This window comes from Lemur catta, chromosome 9 (assembly GCF_020740605.2).
Source record: "Lemur catta isolate mLemCat1 chromosome 9, mLemCat1.pri, whole genome shotgun sequence".
Classification (NCBI taxonomy): Eukaryota; Metazoa; Chordata; class Mammalia; order Primates; family Lemuridae; genus Lemur; species Lemur catta.
In genome coordinates this window covers 22,562,765-22,579,984 of record NC_059136.1, presented here as the reverse complement: position 1 = coordinate 22,579,984, position 17,220 = coordinate 22,562,765, and the positions used below count along the sequence as shown (strand labels likewise).

The window sequence follows — 17,220 nt, the reverse complement described above, 5'->3', positions numbered from 1 at the left end:
GGTAACTCTTGCCAGGCTCACTGCTAATCTGCCCAGCTCCTGATGCCATCTTTTGTTCAGGGTCTGCAGGCAACTCCCTTCCTCTCTTGAAATAGGATACAGCCCCTAAGTCAATGTGGTCTTGTAAAGTCACTGTCTAGGGTGCTTGGCTTGCAGGTGCCAATGTTGCGGGAGGGTCAGTCAGCCTACTTTGTGTGGAGAGCTTGCAGGTGGGGCGTGGAGGAAAGTGGGACAAGACACCCTGTCCAGCCCAGGAAAGCTGTGTCTGGCCTGGTCCCTGGGAACAGGCCACATGTGTATCTCCCCCACCTATGGTGGGGAGTGAGTGGTCACTGCCAGAGTGAAGGGTTCTGGTTACCTTTCCCTCTTTCTCTAGCCTGGTAGTGACAAGTGAGGCTGAGGCTAGTAATAATGGGTGTGGGCTCCCTGGTCCCAGTACACATCCGAATGGCTGACTTTGCTGAACAAAGGAATAGACAAATGCAGTATATGTATGGGGGGTCCCAGACCACCTGTAAGTCCATCCACCTACCTAGAGCCCCACATTGGATTTCAGGAAGCTGGCACTTATCCCTTCCACTAGATCAATCCACTTTTTGACCCCCAGAATCCCTGAATCCCACACCATATAGCACATGGCTCTCCTTGCACTGGGGTAGAGCAACCCACCAGGATCAGAGGCCTCAAACTTTTATTCATTAACTAGTTTTGAGCACTTGGAGAAAGTAGGTGAGAGGGTCATGACCTTTCCCTGCTGTCAGTCAGATTCCTTAGAAACCACAGGTTAGAAACAAGGGAAGCTATGGGAGAACAAGCCATGAGTGGGCTTCCTGTGTGGCCATTGTCTGTGGGTTCTTGTCCTTCAAGGACAACAGGCTGCATGCTCTCCAAGCAGCATCAGATATGAGCCTTACCAGTGCTTTCAGACTGAGAAGTTCACTTCCACTGGCAAAGCAGGAGCTGAAGTCCAGTCCCTAACACACTGGTCCTGTGAGCTGTGGGGACAGTGTTTGTTACACAGGGGTGGATGGCAGGACTGGAGCAGGCAGGCTGAAAGTGGGGTGCTTCCTCCTTGAAGACTGGCTGGGGGGCACTGGTTGAAGAGTGCCTGGCAGGTGAAAACCCATTAACTAAAGCTGTGTGGCTGTAGGTGGAGTCACTATGAGGCCTCACTGGCTGCTGGGTGGCTCCTTGCTCTCATGCTCCACAGCCATTTTTACCCCTAGTTCTTGGTCTTACTTTCCTGATCCTGCTAGTGTGGGCCCTACCTGTCCTTGGGTACCCACCACAGCTAGGCAGTGACCCAGCAGGGCAGAGACCTGGTTTTGATCCTCTGTCGTTTGCAGAGCTGGCCCAGGGTCCCAGGTAACAGGTGGAGCAGGACAGCAGCATTTCCTCCTGAAGGATGGTGGGGTATCTACAAAGAAGGTGTTGGGATGGCACGAGACGTGGTTGTCTCTGCCATAAGCTGCCACTGTTTATCTGCTCCCTTCTGGGCGAAGTGGGTTCAGGCCTTGGTCTAGGGACAGGCCATCAAGGAGGGCTTGCTCCAGAAGCTGCTCAGGCACCTGAGAAGACCCTCTCTCTAGAGTGGACACTGGGCCCCATTTTACAGAGGTTGGGGTGGGGGGGAATGGGTTAATTCCTAAAACAGGTTTCTTGGACTAGTTAGCATGCTTTTGGCCCTGAGAAAGGATGAGGTTCCCGCTGCCTTTCTCTGTAAAGGGCCAGATCCTTTCTTGGTTGTGAAGCCTTTTGTGGCTCATTAAGGAGAGAATTTCTCAGAAAAGGGGAAATACGGTAATTCGTTAATCTTCGATTGGTTGCCTGGGTTCTGAGGTCCCCGGGGGTCGGCTTCAGACTGCCACCTAGTGGCGGCGTTGCCGGTTTGCAATGTCGCCGAGTTCCCCGAGAGCTACCTCGCGCCAGGGAGGCGGACAACAGAGACGCACTGTCCTCGCTTCCCAGAGCGGCCCGAACGGAGCTGCGGGGGCCGGACGCAGGGGGTCTGCCTGACGTCACTTCCTGCTCGGGCTCGATTGGCTGGGCCAGCAGGCGGACGGGTCTTGGTCAGGTGGCTGTTCGTCTGCTGCGCTGAGGTGAGTGGTCCCGACTGGGGTGTAGGTGGCAGCGGCTGCAGAGCCTCCGGGTTTGGAGCGCAGACCATTCCCCACGATTTGCCCCAACGCCCGGCCCTACGGCGAAGCTCCAGTTCGGGATTCGCCCCGCCATGAAAGACACCTCCCGCGCTGGGGTCCCCACAGGCCCCAAGCCCTGACTGGTCTTTCCGCCCCGACACGTCAGTTTACCCCCATCTCCGTCCACCTCCCCCTGGGCCGGGGTCGTTTCTTACCCGGCTTCTCCCCTGCTCTAGAGTTCCCCCTCACACGTCCCATGCCGGTCCTCTGCCCCACTGGGTAGCTTCTGAGTTCTGGACGTTCCGGACCCGTTTCTTCTGGTGAGCTGAGGCCCTCCCGTTCCCAGTCTCCCACTCCCCTCTTTCCTGTCAACTTTTAAGAAGCTGGGCTCGCTTCTCTGTCACTATTCCTTTCCATTTTCCCCCACCCCCCTGCACATACTACCCCTCTCTTTGCCTTTAGCAAGCAGAATTCCCCAAATGCTCATCCCACTGGATGTACCACCATCTTTCCACCCCACTCTTCGTTGCTTGTAGCACTCCAAGGCTTTTCTCCCCGCAGCCAAGCAGCCAAATTTTTGTTTCTTATTTTTCAAGGTTTGAAGCCTTACTTCCCTATTGTCCTGCGCTTTTTAATATATATTTTTAAAGAAAGTCAGAAAATAGGTTAACGAAAGCAAGCGATTGCCAGTTCTCATTTTGCCGCAGTGGTTTCACTTTTTTGTATTTTTTTTAAGAAATAAAACATTACTGTTAAAGTAATTCGCTTCCTCAGAAGCACCCTTATTCTGACCAGTATCTGACCAACATCTTTTTAGCTCGTTTTCTTATATCCCTGCACAGCCAATATTGTTTCTGTGTGTTAATAATCAATATACATGTTATACCCTGGATATTCTATGCCTGACAATTTTACTCAACCCTATAACTTTGTGCTCTGTTTGCTTGACATTGATGTATATTCATTTCAACTACGGTGACCTTGCTGATTGATGGACATTAAGGTTTTTTCCTCATACACAGGCACGTCATAACATTCTTGTGTTTCTTCTTGTGTGCATTAACAAGAGTTTCCATGGGGCACATACTTAGAATTAGATTTCTTGTTGTCTAAGAGGTTTTACAGGGTTTCAGCTCTACCAGGTAGTGCCAGACGTTTTCGGAGTGCCTGTGGCAGTTGACGGTTCTACTGGACTTGTTTCCTCATGTCCTCAACATTTGATATACAGCATTTTACATTTTTGCAAATCTATGTGAAGAGAAGTCTTATTTTACCTTGCATTTCCCCAGTTCTTAATGACATTGGAAGTCTTTTCAAATGTTTATTGAACAAGTTTTATTTTTTTATCTGATTTACCTGGTCATGTCCTGTGTTCATTTTTTTAAAAAGCGAGCAGCCTTTTAAAAAAATTCCAGTGGATTTTTTCTTACTTTGAAAGTTTGTTTAAATATATTTTGTATATTCATATTTTGTTACATATGTTTGCAAATATCTTTTCATTTTGCAATGTGTCTTTTAACTTTGGGGTGTCTTATACAGAAGGTTTTCTTTTCTTTCTTTTCTTCCCTTTCTTCCCTCTTCCCTCTTCCTTCCCTTTCTTCCTTTTCTTTCCTTCCTTCCTTTTTCTTTTCTTCCTTCCTTTCTTTTCTTCCTCTCTTCCTTTCTTTCCTTTCTTTTTTTGACAGAGTCTCACTCTGGCACCTAGGCTGGAGTGCAGTGGCACAATCATAGCTCACAGCAGTCTCCAACTCCTGACCTCAAGCAATCCTCCCACCTCACCCTCCCAAAGTGCTAGGATTATATGCTTGAGCCACTGTGTCCAGCCAAGGTTTTTACTTTTTGATGGAGTCAAACTAAAAGTCTTTTTTTTGATAGACCTTTTTTTTTTTTTTTTTAACATTTAGGTCTCAACTGGCCTGAAATATGTATTTGTGTACCATAGAAAGCAGGGATCTAATTTTATTTTCCTATGGAAAACCAGTACCGGCAACACCATTTTTTGAATAGTACGTCCTTGTCCATTGTGATTAACATTGCAATATGTCGTTAACATATGCATGGATATCTTCCGCTATCTTCTTTTCTATGTTTACACCTTGATTTTTATTACCAAGCTTAAGTCTTTTTTTTTTTTTTTTGAGACAGAGTCTCACTCTGTTGCCCAGGCTAGAGTGCTGTGGCGTCAGCCTAGCTCACAGCAACCTCAAACTCCTGGGCTCAAGCAATCCTCCTGCCTCAGCCTCCCAAGTAGTTGGGACTACAAGGCATGCACCACCATGCCTGGCTAGTTTTTTCTGTATATATTTTTAGTTATCTGGTTAATTTCTTTCTATTTTTAGTAGAGATGGGGTCTCGCTCTTGCTCAGGCCGGTCTCGAACTCCTGAGCTCAAACAATTCTCCCGCCTTGGCCTCCCAGAGTGCTAGGATTACAGGCATGAGCCACCACGCCCGGCCCAAGCTTAAGTCTTAATATCTGGTAGGGCACACCCTTGGCTCCTTTGGTTCTTTTTTGACATTGCTTTGGTTCATCTTAGATCGTTACTCTTCAAGTGATATTTGGAGTCATTTGGTCAGATTTTATATGTCCTGTTGAAATTTTTATTATAATTGTACAGAATAGATTAATGTGGGAAGAATTGATATCTTTATGGTACTGAGTTCTCCTATAATGTGCATGTTGTCTGATTCTCCATAAGGTCCTTCAATAAAGTTTTATAATTTTGTCCAGAAAGTACATATTTGTTGTTAAACTTTTTAGGTACTGTATAGTTTTTGTAGCTGTTGTGAATGTCAGTTTTTAGTTGCTGATTGCTAATATACAGAAGTGGTATTTGTTAGTCTTTATTGACCTTGTATATGGCAATGCTGTTGAACTCTTATCCCAACAGTGGATTGATACTCCTAGATTTTTTATGTAGATAATTTTATCATTCTCAAATAATGGCAATTTTATGTAGCGTGTATTTCTTTTTTCTGTGACTTAATGCATTGACTGGAATGTTCAGTAGCAGGGAGAGGGAACGTCCCCATCTTGTCACTACCTCAACTACAGGTGCTTCTAATATGTCATTTTAGTGTTTTTATGAACACAGACTTGCGTGCATGGAACCCCAGGGCCACACTGTGAGAACCACTGCTGTATGGTATCAACTTCATGTCTCCTTTTTTGTTTTTTGTTCTTTTTTTTTTTGAGACAGAGTCTTGCTCTGTCATCCAGGTGAGAGTGTAGTGCTGTCATCACACCTCACGGCAGCCTCAAACTCCTGGCTCAAGCTATCCTCCTGCCTTAGCCTCCTGAGTAGCTGGGACTACTCAGCTAATGAGCTGGAACTACCTAGCATGCGCCATGACTCCCGGCTAATTTTTCTATTTTTTGTAGAGACAGGGTCTTGCTCTTGCTCAGGCTGGCCTTGAGCTCGTGGCCTCAGGCAATCCTCCTGCGTCGGCCTCCCAGAGTGCTAGGTTATAGGCATGAGCCACAGAGCCTGGCCCTTTCTTGTTCTTAATAGTATTTCCTTTGCCATCTCTTTTTCTTGCCTTGATTGTATTTGCCAGATGTTTGTATATTTTATTAGCATACTCAAAGAATTGAAGTTGAGATTGTTTTCTGTTACTTTATATTTTCTTTTCTTTTTTTTTTTTTTTGAGACAGAGTCTCGCTCTGTTGCCCGGGCTAGAATGAGTGCCGTGGTGTCAGCCTAGCTCACAGCAACCTCAAACTCCTGGGCTTAAGCGATCCTACTGCCTCAGCCTCCCAAATAGCTGGGACTACAGGCATGCGCCACCATGCCCGGCTAATTTTTTCTACATACATTTTTAGTTGTCCAGATAATTTCTTTCTATTTTTAGTAGAGACGGGGTCTGGCTCTTGCTCAGGCTGGTCTCGAACTCCTGACCTCGAGGGATCTACCCGCCTCGGCCTCCCAGAGTGCTAGGATTACAGGCGTGAGCCACTGCACCTGGCCTTTATTTTGTTTAATGTTCTTTCCAGAATTACTTTCTTATTCTATATCTGATTTCTTGTTGAATGCTTAGATCATTTATTTCAGTCTCTCTTGTGTTAAAATTTAAGTGCATTAAGGATGCACATTTTTCTTTAGGTAGCCTTGGTTCTACTTTCGCTTTAGTTTCCATTTCTAGGTATTTTTGGAGTGTATGTTTTTATCATATATGTCTTTTTCTTTCTTTTTTGTGGGGAGTAGGGATGAGGTCTCACTCTGTTGCCGAGGCTGTAGTACGGTGGTGAGATCTTAGCTCACTGTAGCCTCAAATTCCTGGGTTCAAGCAAACCTCCTGCCTCAGCCTCCCACATAGCTGGGACTATAGATGCACACCACCATGCTTTATCACATATTTCTAATATAACAACAGTGTGGTCAGAGATTGTTTTGCCAAATGGCATCAGCCTTTTGGATTTGTTGAAACTTTCTTTGTTGCCTGGTATGTGGTGTTTTTGTTTGTTTTTTTGAGACAGAGTCTTACTCTGTTGCCCTGGGTAGAGTGCAGTGGCATCATTGTAGCTCACTGCAACCTCAAACTCCTGAGCTCAAGTGATCTCCTGTCTCAGCCTCTGAGTAGCTGGGACTACAGGCACGCACCACCACGCCTGGCTAATTTTTCTATTTTTAGTAGAGATGAGGGTCTCACTTTGCTCAGGCTGGTCTCAAACTCCTGAGCTCAAGCAATCCTCCCGTCTTGGCCTCCCAGAGTGCTAGGATTATAGGTATGAGCCACCACGTCAGGCCTGGTGTGTTTTTTGTAATATTCAGTGGGTATGTTGAAAAATGTGTATGCTGTATGTTTTAAGTACAAGATTCTCTTGGTTGGGTGCAGAGGATTGCTTGAGGCCAGGAGTTCAAGACCAGCCTCCACAACATAGTGAAACTCCATCTCTACAAAAAGAAAAAGGAAAACAAAGTTAGCTGGGCGTGGTGGTGTGCACTTGTAGTTCTAGCTACTTGGGAGGCTGAAGCAGGAGGCTGGGTTGAGTCCAGGGATTCAAGGTAACAGTGAGCTATTATCATGCCATTGCATCCCACCCTGGGTGACAGAGCGAGACCCTGTCTAGAAAAAAAAAAACATTCATTTTTTTAAAGAGGAGGATTTGACAGTTTCTCTTTGGTAGATACACACATGTACTTACAATTATTACAAGGTTTTGCTGGACTTTTCCTTTTATTAATATACATTGTTGTTTTTTGTTCCTATTAGTGATTTTTGCTTTTAATTCTATTTTGATTGGTATAAATGTAGCTGAACCACATGCAGCAATATGTATGAAGCTCACAAACACCACACTGAGGGGAAGAAGCCAGGCTTTAAAGTTACAGAAAGGTATATAGCCACAATAGCTTTAATTAGTGTTTGTCTGGTCTGTCTTTATTATATTCAGCCTTTGTGTGTTATTTTATTTTAGGCCACATATGTACATCATGTGTATCTAATGAGGCATGTGCTTCTAGCAGGTGAGTCTACTCTTACTCATTTATTGGGGCTTATTTCAGCTAATTTTGTGGGTTTTATATTCTATACATTGTCTTTGCTATATGCCTTCCATTGTTTTTAATCTCCTTTTCTTCCTTAACCCTTAACATTTTGTCTTTTCTAACATACAAAGTGAGTGATTATTGTCATTTTCCTCCTAAATGAGACGACTTAATTATGCCAGGGAGGAGGGGCAGCATAGATGACTGAGGGCAATGGGCAGTGGGGGTGGGACTGGAGAGGGCAGCCCCAGGCAGGGAATGGAGTCTGTATTTGGGAAGCCAGCAATGCCCTGGTTGAGGTGGGTGGGGCAGGGCCAGTGAGGGTATGACAGGCAGGACTGTTTATGGCAGCATCAAGTGACTCAAATTGTGGAGGAAGGGACCAGGCTGGACTTCCACATGCTCCTTTCTGTTCCCTTAGCACCTGAGTGACCAGCTCCTGCCCACTGCCCCCAGAAAGCCAAGGGCACAGGCAATGGCAGCCTTGTTCCTGTCTGTCCCGCCCCAGGTGAGTGTCCTGGGAAGTGTGAGTTCTCTACCCAAGGCTTTTCTTGGCAAACACTGTCAGATGTCTTTGGTATGGGGTGCTGACATTAGAGGAGGGGTGACTTTGGGAGCCCCCTGCAGCCACCCCCTGTGCTGCTGCCCTTGTCGTCCTTTTGCTGCCTTCTGTCCCCCAATGCCCACCCTGGGCCATACCTGGGCTGCAGTAGCTCCTGTTGTTCTAGGCCGAGGTGACCTTCGAGGACGTGGCCGTGCTCCTCTCCCGGGAGGAGTGGGGCCGTCTGGGCCCTGCTCAGAGGGGCCTCTACAGGGATGTGATGCTGGAGACCTATGGAAACCTAGTCTCACTGGGTAAGGCCCCTTGCCAGGACTCTGGGAACAGTCCCTCCCAGAGACTGAGGGCTCAGCAGAGACTGGGCTGGGGGCTTCACTCCCTGGGCCCAGAGATGGGCAGTGCTGACCCTTTTCCCTGGCAGGCACCGGGTCTGAGAAGAGGAGGGGACCCTCCTCAGTCAACCCTTTTCTCCTCTGAGCTCCCAGAGGAGACAGGCCTCGCCCCACCCCCAGGTCTAAGTCAGAACGATTCCCAGGGGGAGTTCCATACCTCCTGGCAGAGGAAGCCCTTGAGCTCTTGTTCCCTGTGCTCAGACCTTCATCTTCATGGCCATGCCCAGCCCAGTATCAGCCCCCTCCAGAGGGAGTCCAGACTTCCATTACCCCTCTGCCTTTCCCCTCCCTCTACAGCCCCAGGGCAAGACAGCCTGGGTGCAGCTTTGTGTCTTTGGTACCAACCCGAGGCGTTTTCTCCTTCCCAGGAACAGGACCTGCAGGTCCCAAGCCTGGGGTGATCTCGCAGTTGGAGCGAGGGGACGAGCCATGGGTCCTGGACGTGCAGGGCACCTCAGGGAGAGGGCGCCTGAGACTCAACAGCTCAGGTTCGTGCGGGGATCTGCTCCCCCAACTCAGTCGCTGAGTGAGCATTTGTTGGGTTCCAAGATGTCTGGTTAATGACTCAGGATTTTGGGGAGAAGACGCATCAGGACTAGCTTGGGAGGCCTGGGAGTAGCCTCTCTTGAAGCCTGGGTCACCTCTATCAGCCTGGGCACCTTGGTGGGGAGATTCTTAAGCAGAATCTTCTAGAAAGGTAGGTGGGGGCAGTGTTACAGAGGAGACTAGGGAAGGTCATTCCAGGCGGGGCTGGTGTAGAGGGGGTGAGTAGGTGCAGACCAGAAGTGCTGTGAGAGATGGTTAGGGCCTGCAGGACTCCAAAGAGCCCTGCCCTCCAGAGCTTAGGCCCTACCAGGAGGGTCAGAGGATGAGGCCATAGTGATGGAGATATCACTTCATTCCCCCCTTCTTCTAAATTAACCTATTATGGGAAAGTCAGAAAACATGCATCACCCGCCCAGACACAGTTGTATTCTGGTATGTTCCCTGCGTTCCTTTTCTACCGCTGTCCTTTCTGTACCCCTATATGGATACTACTGCTTCTCAGGAATGATCCTTGTGCTCTGCCATGCCACCCACTTTTCACTGAATGTGTTTCCAATTCTGTGCACATGAATCTTGATCATGCTTTCAGTAGAAGTGCTAACCAAAAGGTTGTTCTCTAATGTCACTGCATGGACAGCTCTGATAGTCATCTTTTTGTATGTGTCCGATGGGGTCGTAGGAGGGAATTTCTGGCTCTAAGGACTTAATTTTTGTTTCGTAAATTTGCTTATTTGGATATAAATACTTAAAGAAATGGGCCAAACCCTAGGTTTACAGGTTAGTGAATTTCTGTGATAAACCATCCTCCCGATCAAAATACAGAATTTTTGGCTCCCCAGGAGCCAGCCGCCTGGGCCTCTTCTGTCATTTCCCACTGCTCCCCACAGGGGCCTTCTTTTTGACTCCTATCATAAGAGGCTGTTTGGCCCCTTTGGATTTTTTCTTTCTGGACTCTTGCAGGGCATCTTTTGCTGAACGTTGTAAGAATTGCTCATGTTTGAGGGAATAGCAGTTTGCCAGACACTGTTCTATTTTGTGAACACAGTTTATTTTCCCTTTTACTTGTGGAGGACATTCAGTTGTCCCCAGTTTGCAGTTGTTGTGCAGGAACTGCTGTGGACATCCTCATGAACGTATCTCTCTGGCATACAGAATGCATTTCTGGTGGGTGTGTACTGGGGAGTGGAGTCACTGGATCATAGGATGTTCATAGATCAGCTTTAGACTGTGCTGCCAAACCGTCTTCCAAAGCAGCGGGTCAGGCATACACTTCCTCTTCAGTGAGCTAGCACCGTTTGCTGCATATCTTGGGAGACACTGGTATTGAGCACCTGTGGTAGAGAGGGAAGAGAGCAGTGATGAAAGTGGACATCACGAGCTGTTTGCATCTGAGACTCATTGTGCTGGGTGCTGGGCTGACTGCTTCATGATCAGTCTGTTGTTTAACTGTTTCATTCTTATGCCAGTGCCATACCCCTGTTTTTCAGATGGGGAAACTCAGGCTCAGAAGGGTAGGTAATTTGCCTCAGGTCACTCAACTGGCAAATGGGGGCCAGGATTGATCAGTTTTGTGTATGGCTGCTGGTGTCAGTCGCTGAGGGGCCACATGGCAAGACCCCACTTGAGTACTTGTCACTGCCCACTCAGTCTTGCGGAGTGGCCACCCAGGAGACCTTGGTGTTTAAAGGCAAGAACGAAGGAAGAATGGATATTTAAAGGCATCAAGAAGCATTCCACCTAGGTGTCCTGAGTTTAAATTGCTGATGGCTCACCCAGGTGGTCCCTCAGGCCCCCAGGGAGAACCCTGGGAGTAGATGTGTCCTGCTAGGCAGAACCAGGGTGCCCAGCCTGTGTGTGCTTCACTTTCTTCCTACAGAGTTGACGTGAATTTGGCCCTCTGCCCTCTGAGGAAGGCAGCTGGTTTTCCAGCCATGGGTTTTGGGGTGGCTTAGACTTGCTGGTCTTAGTTTCTTTGTCACTGTCCTCCTTGACTTTTGGGGTCCCTCCTTTCTCTGGTTTTCATAGCGATAGGAAGCCTCTGTCTTTTGTCCCTTCGGCAATAGTGAGGACAGGTATCCTACAGGCTTACTCAGGCAGGCAGGAAGTGTGTGGTTGTTAGAGTTTGTTGGGCCTATGTTTAAATGCTCTCTCTGTGGCCCTGGTTATGGTCTTTAAGCCTCTGAGCTCCAGGTTCTCATCTCTGCAAGGCTGTTGTGACATTGGAGATGATTGAATTGGTACCCTGCAAGTGGTCAACAGCATCTTCATGTCTTCCTTCCAAAGTCAGAACAGGAGGTCCTTAGATCTTATGTTTGTTGTTTCAGCTCGTGAGACCAGGACTGAGTACAAGGAGTTGACTTCAGGGGAGACATTTGATGGGGAAGAACTGGACCAACTCAGGGGGACTTTTCCCCAGGCTCCTGAGCCAGGAGAAGCCCATGACCATGTCAGAGAGTTGGAGGGGAGCCTGGACAAGCCAGTGGAACACAGAGGCTCCAGGCCAGTCACACTGACCAGCGGGGAGAGCAGCTGGGAGTCTGGGGGAAGCCTCAGGTTGGGGTCAAGCCCTGTCCCTAATCAGAGACCTCACAAATGCGATATATGTGAGCAAAGTTTTGAGCAGAGATCATACCTCAACAACCATAAACGTGTACATAGGTCAAAAAACTCAAACATAGTTCATGATTCTGGGGAAATCTTCAATGCAAACTTAATTGTTAAGGAAGATCAGAAAATTCTTACTGGGAAAAAATTGCATTATTGTGGTTACTGTGGGAAAACATTCAGGTACAGTGCCAACCTTGTCAAGCATCAGCGGCTTCATAGTGAAGAGAAGCCCTACAAGTGTGATGAGTGTGGAAAAGCCTTCAGCCAGAGCTGTGAGTTCATCAATCACCGAAGGATGCATTCTGGGGAGATCCCCTACCGGTGTGATGAGTGTGGGAAGACATTTAATCGGAGACCCAACCTCATGAAGCATCAAAGGATTCACACTGGGGAGAAACCCTACAAGTGTAGTGAGTGTGGGAAACACTTTAGCGCTTATTCTTCCCTTATTTATCACCAGAGAATCCACACTGGAGAGAAACCCTATAAATGTAATGACTGTGGGAAAGCCTTCAGTGATGGCTCAATCCTTATCCGTCATCGTCGGACTCATACTGGAGAGAAGCCATTTGAGTGTAAGGAATGTGGCAAAGGCTTTACCCAAAGTTCTAATCTTATCCAACATCAGAGAATTCACACTGGAGAGAAACCCTATAAATGTAACGAATGTGAGAAAGCTTTCATCCAAAAAACCAAACTTGTTGAACATCAGAGAAGCCACACTGGAGAGAAGCCCTATGAATGTAATGACTGTGGCAAAGTTTTCAGCCAGAGTACTCACCTCATCCAGCATCAGAGAATACACACGGGGGAGAAGCCCTACAAATGCAGTGAGTGTGGGAAGGCCTTCCACAACAGTTCCAGACTCATTCACCACCAAAGATCACACCATGGAGAGAAGCCTTACAAATGCAATGATTGCAAGAAAGCCTTCAGCCAGAGTACTTACCTGATTCAGCACCGGAGGATCCACACTGGGGAGAAGCCCTACAAGTGCAGCGAATGTGGGAAGGCTTTCCGGCACAGTTCCAACATGTGTCAGCATCAGAGGATTCACCTCCGGGAAGACTTCCCCATGTGATGGTGGAGGAGGGTCTGTGAGGACAGAGTCCTTTTGTGCACTTCCTCCATGTGCCTCCAGCGCCCCACTCCTTCCCTCTATTTATTGTCCACACAGTGTTTTCACAGGGTGAAAGGCATTTGTGTCTAATTAAAGAAACCTCTTTTCTTAAACCAAAAGCAGTGTATGCACACATTAGAGAAGTTGAGAGAAAAGTGAGGAAAAAGGAACCTCCTGTAATCTCTCCCACTTAGACAAAGGATTCATTTGCTGCTGATTTAGAATGTTTCCTTTCAAACACATTGGAGAGCATTTTTAAAAGAAAATTATGTTTGTCATTGTATCACTTAGGTTCTTCACCTTTCCTGTTTCTTCAGTACTAGAAAATTCACACTGGAGAAAATCACACATCTTGGCATATTTTTACATACTGTAAATAAAAAAATTAACATCATTCTTTTCTGTGTCACTTAATAGGGTTGAAGTTGCCTTTTTTATTGTGGTAAAATATACATAGCATAAAATTTACCATTTTAACCATTTTTAAGTGTAGAACTCAGTGGCATTAAGTACATTCACAATGTTGTATGACGATCACCACTGTTTATTTCCAGAACAGTTATATTACGCCAAACAGAAATTCTGTACCCATTAAACAATAACTTTTAACCCTCCCTTCTCCCTACTGTTGGTTACCTCAATTCTATTTTCTGTGTCTGAATTTGCCTATTCAAGGAACTTCATATGTGAGTGGACTCATATGATATGTATCCTTTTATGTCTGGCTTAATTCACTTAGCATAATGTTTTCAAGGATTGTCCATGTTGTATCCTGTATCAGAACTCCATCCCTTTTTATGACTAAATAATAGTCCATTGTATGTATATACCACATTTTGTTTATCCATTCTTTTGTTGTCGGACACTTGGGTGTTTCTGCCTTTTGCCCATTGTGAATGATGCTGGTATGAACAATGGTGTAAAAATATGTTTGAATCCCTACTTTTAAGTGCTTTTGGGTCTGTACCTAGGAGTGAAATTGTTGGATCATACGGTGATTATACTTTTTGAGGAATGGTCAAACTGTTTTCCACAGCAGCTGCACTATGTCACATCCCCACCAGCAGCGCACAAGATTCTAATTTTTCTGCATCCTTGTCAACACTTAATTTCTGGTTTTTTGATAGCCATTCTAGTGGGTGTGCAGTGGTATTGTTTTATGGTTTTGATCTGCATTTTCCTAATGAGTATGGATGTTGAGCATCTTTTCAGGTGCTTATTGACCATTTGTATATATTCTTTGGAGAAATTTCTATTCAAGTCCTTTGCCCATTTTTTAATTGGGTTCTTTGGTTTTTGTTGTTGAGTTGTAGGAGTTCTTTATATATTTTGGATGTTAATTCCTTTTCAGATATATGATTTGCAAATATTTTCTGCCATTCTGTGGCTTGTCTTTTTACTCTGATGATAGTGTTCTTTGATGGAAAAAATTTTCAATTTTGATGAAGTATATAATTTATCTTTTTCTTTGTTGCCTTTGTATTGGGTGTCATATGCAAGAAATCATTGCTAAGTCCAAAGTCATGAAGCTTTTTGATTATATTTTCTTCAAAGGGTTTTATAGTTTTAAGTCTTACATTTTGGTCTTTGATCCATTTAGAACTACTTTTTATGTAAGGTTTAAGGTATGGGTCCAACTTCATTCTTTGCATGTAGATATCCAGTTTACCCAGCAATATCTATTGAATAGGCTTTCCTTTTCCAGTTGAATAGTGTATTAGTGAGCTTGGGCTGCCATAACAAAATACTGCACACTGGGTGGCTTAAACAACAGAAATTTTTCTTTTCTTCCTTTCTTCCTTTCTTCCCTTCCCTTCTTTCCTTCCCCTCTCCCTTCCTTTCTCCTTTCCTTCTTTTCACTGTTGCCCAGGCTGGAGTGCAGTGGCATGCTCATAGTTCACTGCAGCTTTGAACTGGGCTCAAGTGATCCTCCTGCCTCAGCCTCCTGAGTAGCTAGGATTTTTTTTTTTTTTTTAGGGATGGGATCTTGCTATGTTGCCCAGGCTGGTCTCAAACTCCTGGCCTCAAGCAGTCTTCCTGCCTTGGCCTCCCAAAGTGCTGGGATTATAGGTGTGGGCCACCAAGCCCACCCAGAAATTTATTTTTCACAGTTCCAGAGGCTGGAAAGTCCAAGGTAAGATACCAGCCTATTTGGTTCCTGGTGAGGGTTCTCTTCCTGGCTTGCGGATGGCTACCTTCTTGTTTTTTCCTCACATGGTGGAGAGGGAGATCTCTGTTGTCTCATCCTCTTATAAGCATTCCACCCTTATGTCCTCATTTAACCTTCTGTCACCTCCTCGTAGGTGCTATCCAGATGTAGTCACTTTGGGAGTTTGGGCTTCAACATACAAATTTTGGTGGGAGACAAACATTCAGTCCATAACAAATGATCTTGGCAATTTTGCTGATCTCTCTTTAGTGGTTTATTTTTAGACTATTGTATTCCATTCTATTTGCCTGTCCTTATGCCAGCACCACATTGTTCTAATTATTGTAGCTTTGTAGTAAGTTTTGAACTCAGGAACTGTGAGTCCTCCAACTTTTTTCCTTTGCAAGATTGTTCTGGCTATTTGAGGTCACTTGAGATTCTATATGAAGTTTAGGGTGGGTTTTTATATATCTACAGAAATACCATTGGGTCCCTCTGCCTCAGTATTGCATTGAATCTGTAGATCACTTTGGGTAGTATTGTCACTGTAACAGTATTACATCTTCCAATCTATGAACATGGGGTGTATTTCCATTTATTTATGTGTTCTTTAACTTCTTTCAGCAATCTTTTATAGTTTTCAGCGTACGAGGCTTTTGCCTCTTGGTTAAATTTATTCTTAAGTATTCTATTCATTTTAATGTTATTATGAATGGAATTATTTTCTTTTTGGAGTGTTCATTAGTAATGTATAGTGATACAAATGATTTTTGTATCTTCATTTTGTATACTGCAACTTGGCTGAATTCATTTGTTCTTACAGTTTTTTGGTGCAGTCTTTAGGGTTTTCTACATATAAGATCATGCCATCTGTGAGCCAAGTTAAGTTTATTTCTTCTATTTCAATTTGGATGCCTTGTATTTCTTTTTCTTGCCTAACTGTTCTGGCTAGAACCTTCCATTACTGTGCTGAATAGATGTAGCAAAAGTGGGCATCCTTGTTCCTGATTTTAAAGCTTTCAGTCTTTTCCCATTATGTATGATGTTAGCTTTTTCATATATAGCCTTTATCCTGTTGAGGAAGTTTTCTTCCAGTACTAGTTTATTGAATTTTTTAAAATCATGGTACAGTGTTAAATTTTGTCAAATGCTTTTTTGGCATTAATTGAGATGAAGTGAGTTTTTTCTTTATTCTGTTAATGTGATGTGTTACACTGATTTTCATATGTTGACCATACTTGTATTCCAGGAATAAATCCCACCTGGTCATGGTCTGTGATCCTGTTAATATGCTTTTGAATTCATTTTGCTAGTATTTTTTTGGGGGGGGTTACATCAGTATTCATAAGGGATATTGGTCTGTACTTTTCTTGTGGTGTCTTTGTTTCTCTTTGGTATTGGTAATGCTGGTCTCATAGAATGAGTTACAAAGTGTTCTCTCCTCTTTAATTTTTTGGAAGAGTTTTAGAAGGATTAGTGTCCTTTTTTAATTGTTGGTAGAATTCACCAATGAAATCGTCTGGTCCAGGGCTTGTCTTTGTTGGGAGGTTTTTGATTAGTGATAGACTCTCCTTACTAATGATATCTATTCATATTTTCTATTACTCTTCTTTTTAAATTAATTTTTTTCTTTATCACCCCTCCCCCAATGTCCCCAATGTCTCTTTTTCTTTCTTTCTTTCTTTCTTTTTTTTTTTGTAGGCACAGAACCAATGCAGGTATTTTGTATTTCTTCATGATTCAGTTTTGATAGATTTGTGTTTTTTTAGGAATTTTTCCATTTATCTAGGTCATCTAGTTTGTTATTGTACAAGTATTTATAGTATTCTCTTGTAATCTTTTTTATTTCTGTAATGTTGGTATTAATGTTCCCATTTTCATTTCTGATTTCAGTAATTTGAATCTTCTCTTTTGTTCTTAGTTATCTAGCTAAAGGTTTGTCAATTTTGTTGATGTTTTCAAAAAACTAACTTTTGGTTTTGTCAGTTTTCTCTGTTTTTTAATTTCATGTATCCCTACTTTAACCTTTATTATTTCCTTCTGATTTCTTTGGGTTTAGTTGGTTTTCTTTTTCTAGTTGCTTAAAGTATACAGTTAGTGATTTTAAGACTTTCTTCTATTTTAATGTATGTGTTTGCAGCTATAAATGTTCCTCTAATCATTGCTTTCATTGCATCCTGTAAGTTTTGTTATGTTGTGTTTTCATTTTCATTTGTCACTAG

At 44.5% G+C, this 17,220-nt stretch overlaps 2 protein-coding genes across 3 annotated transcripts in view; both read left to right on the top strand.

Moving 5' to 3' along the window:
• LOC123644827 (zinc finger protein 252-like) overlaps positions 1–17,220 on the top strand; it is a 211,739-nt gene that overhangs the window by 111,879 nt on the left and 82,640 nt on the right. The window lies entirely within an intron of this gene.
• LOC123644833 (zinc finger protein 34) lies at positions 2,050–12,962 on the top strand. 2 transcript variants are annotated; one of them, XM_045561124.1, is made up of 7 exons: positions 2,050–2,099; positions 2,375–2,458; positions 7,556–7,604; positions 8,047–8,133; positions 8,354–8,480; positions 8,945–9,064; positions 11,447–12,962. In XM_045561124.1, exons 4-7 carry the CDS (start codon positions 8,101–8,103, stop codon positions 12,808–12,810), a joined length of 1,644 nt encoding a protein of 547 aa, XP_045417080.1. In that variant the 5' UTR covers positions 2,050–2,099; positions 2,375–2,458; positions 7,556–7,604; positions 8,047–8,100; the 3' UTR covers positions 12,811–12,962. The 2 variants fall into 2 exon arrangements, with proteins under 2 accessions (XP_045417080.1, XP_045417079.1); XM_045561123.1 differs by lacking the exon at positions 2,375–2,458 and having other exon boundaries at positions 2,061–2,099.

What these genes read in the sequence shown, in the direction of transcription:
- LOC123644833 (XM_045561124.1), top strand. Translation starts at nt 8,101, where the DNA reads ATGGCAGCCTTGTTCCTGTCTGTCCCGCCCCAG. An exon ending in TCCTGTCTGTCCCGCCCCAG is followed by an intron (nt 8,134 to 8,353) that starts GTGAGTGTCCTG and finishes CTGTTGTTCTAG; the next exon opens with GCCGAGGTGACCTTCGAGGA. An exon ending in CCTGAGACTCAACAGCTCAG is followed by an intron (nt 9,065 to 11,446) that starts GTTCGTGCGGGG and finishes TTGTTGTTTCAG; the next exon opens with CTCGTGAGACCAGGACTGAG.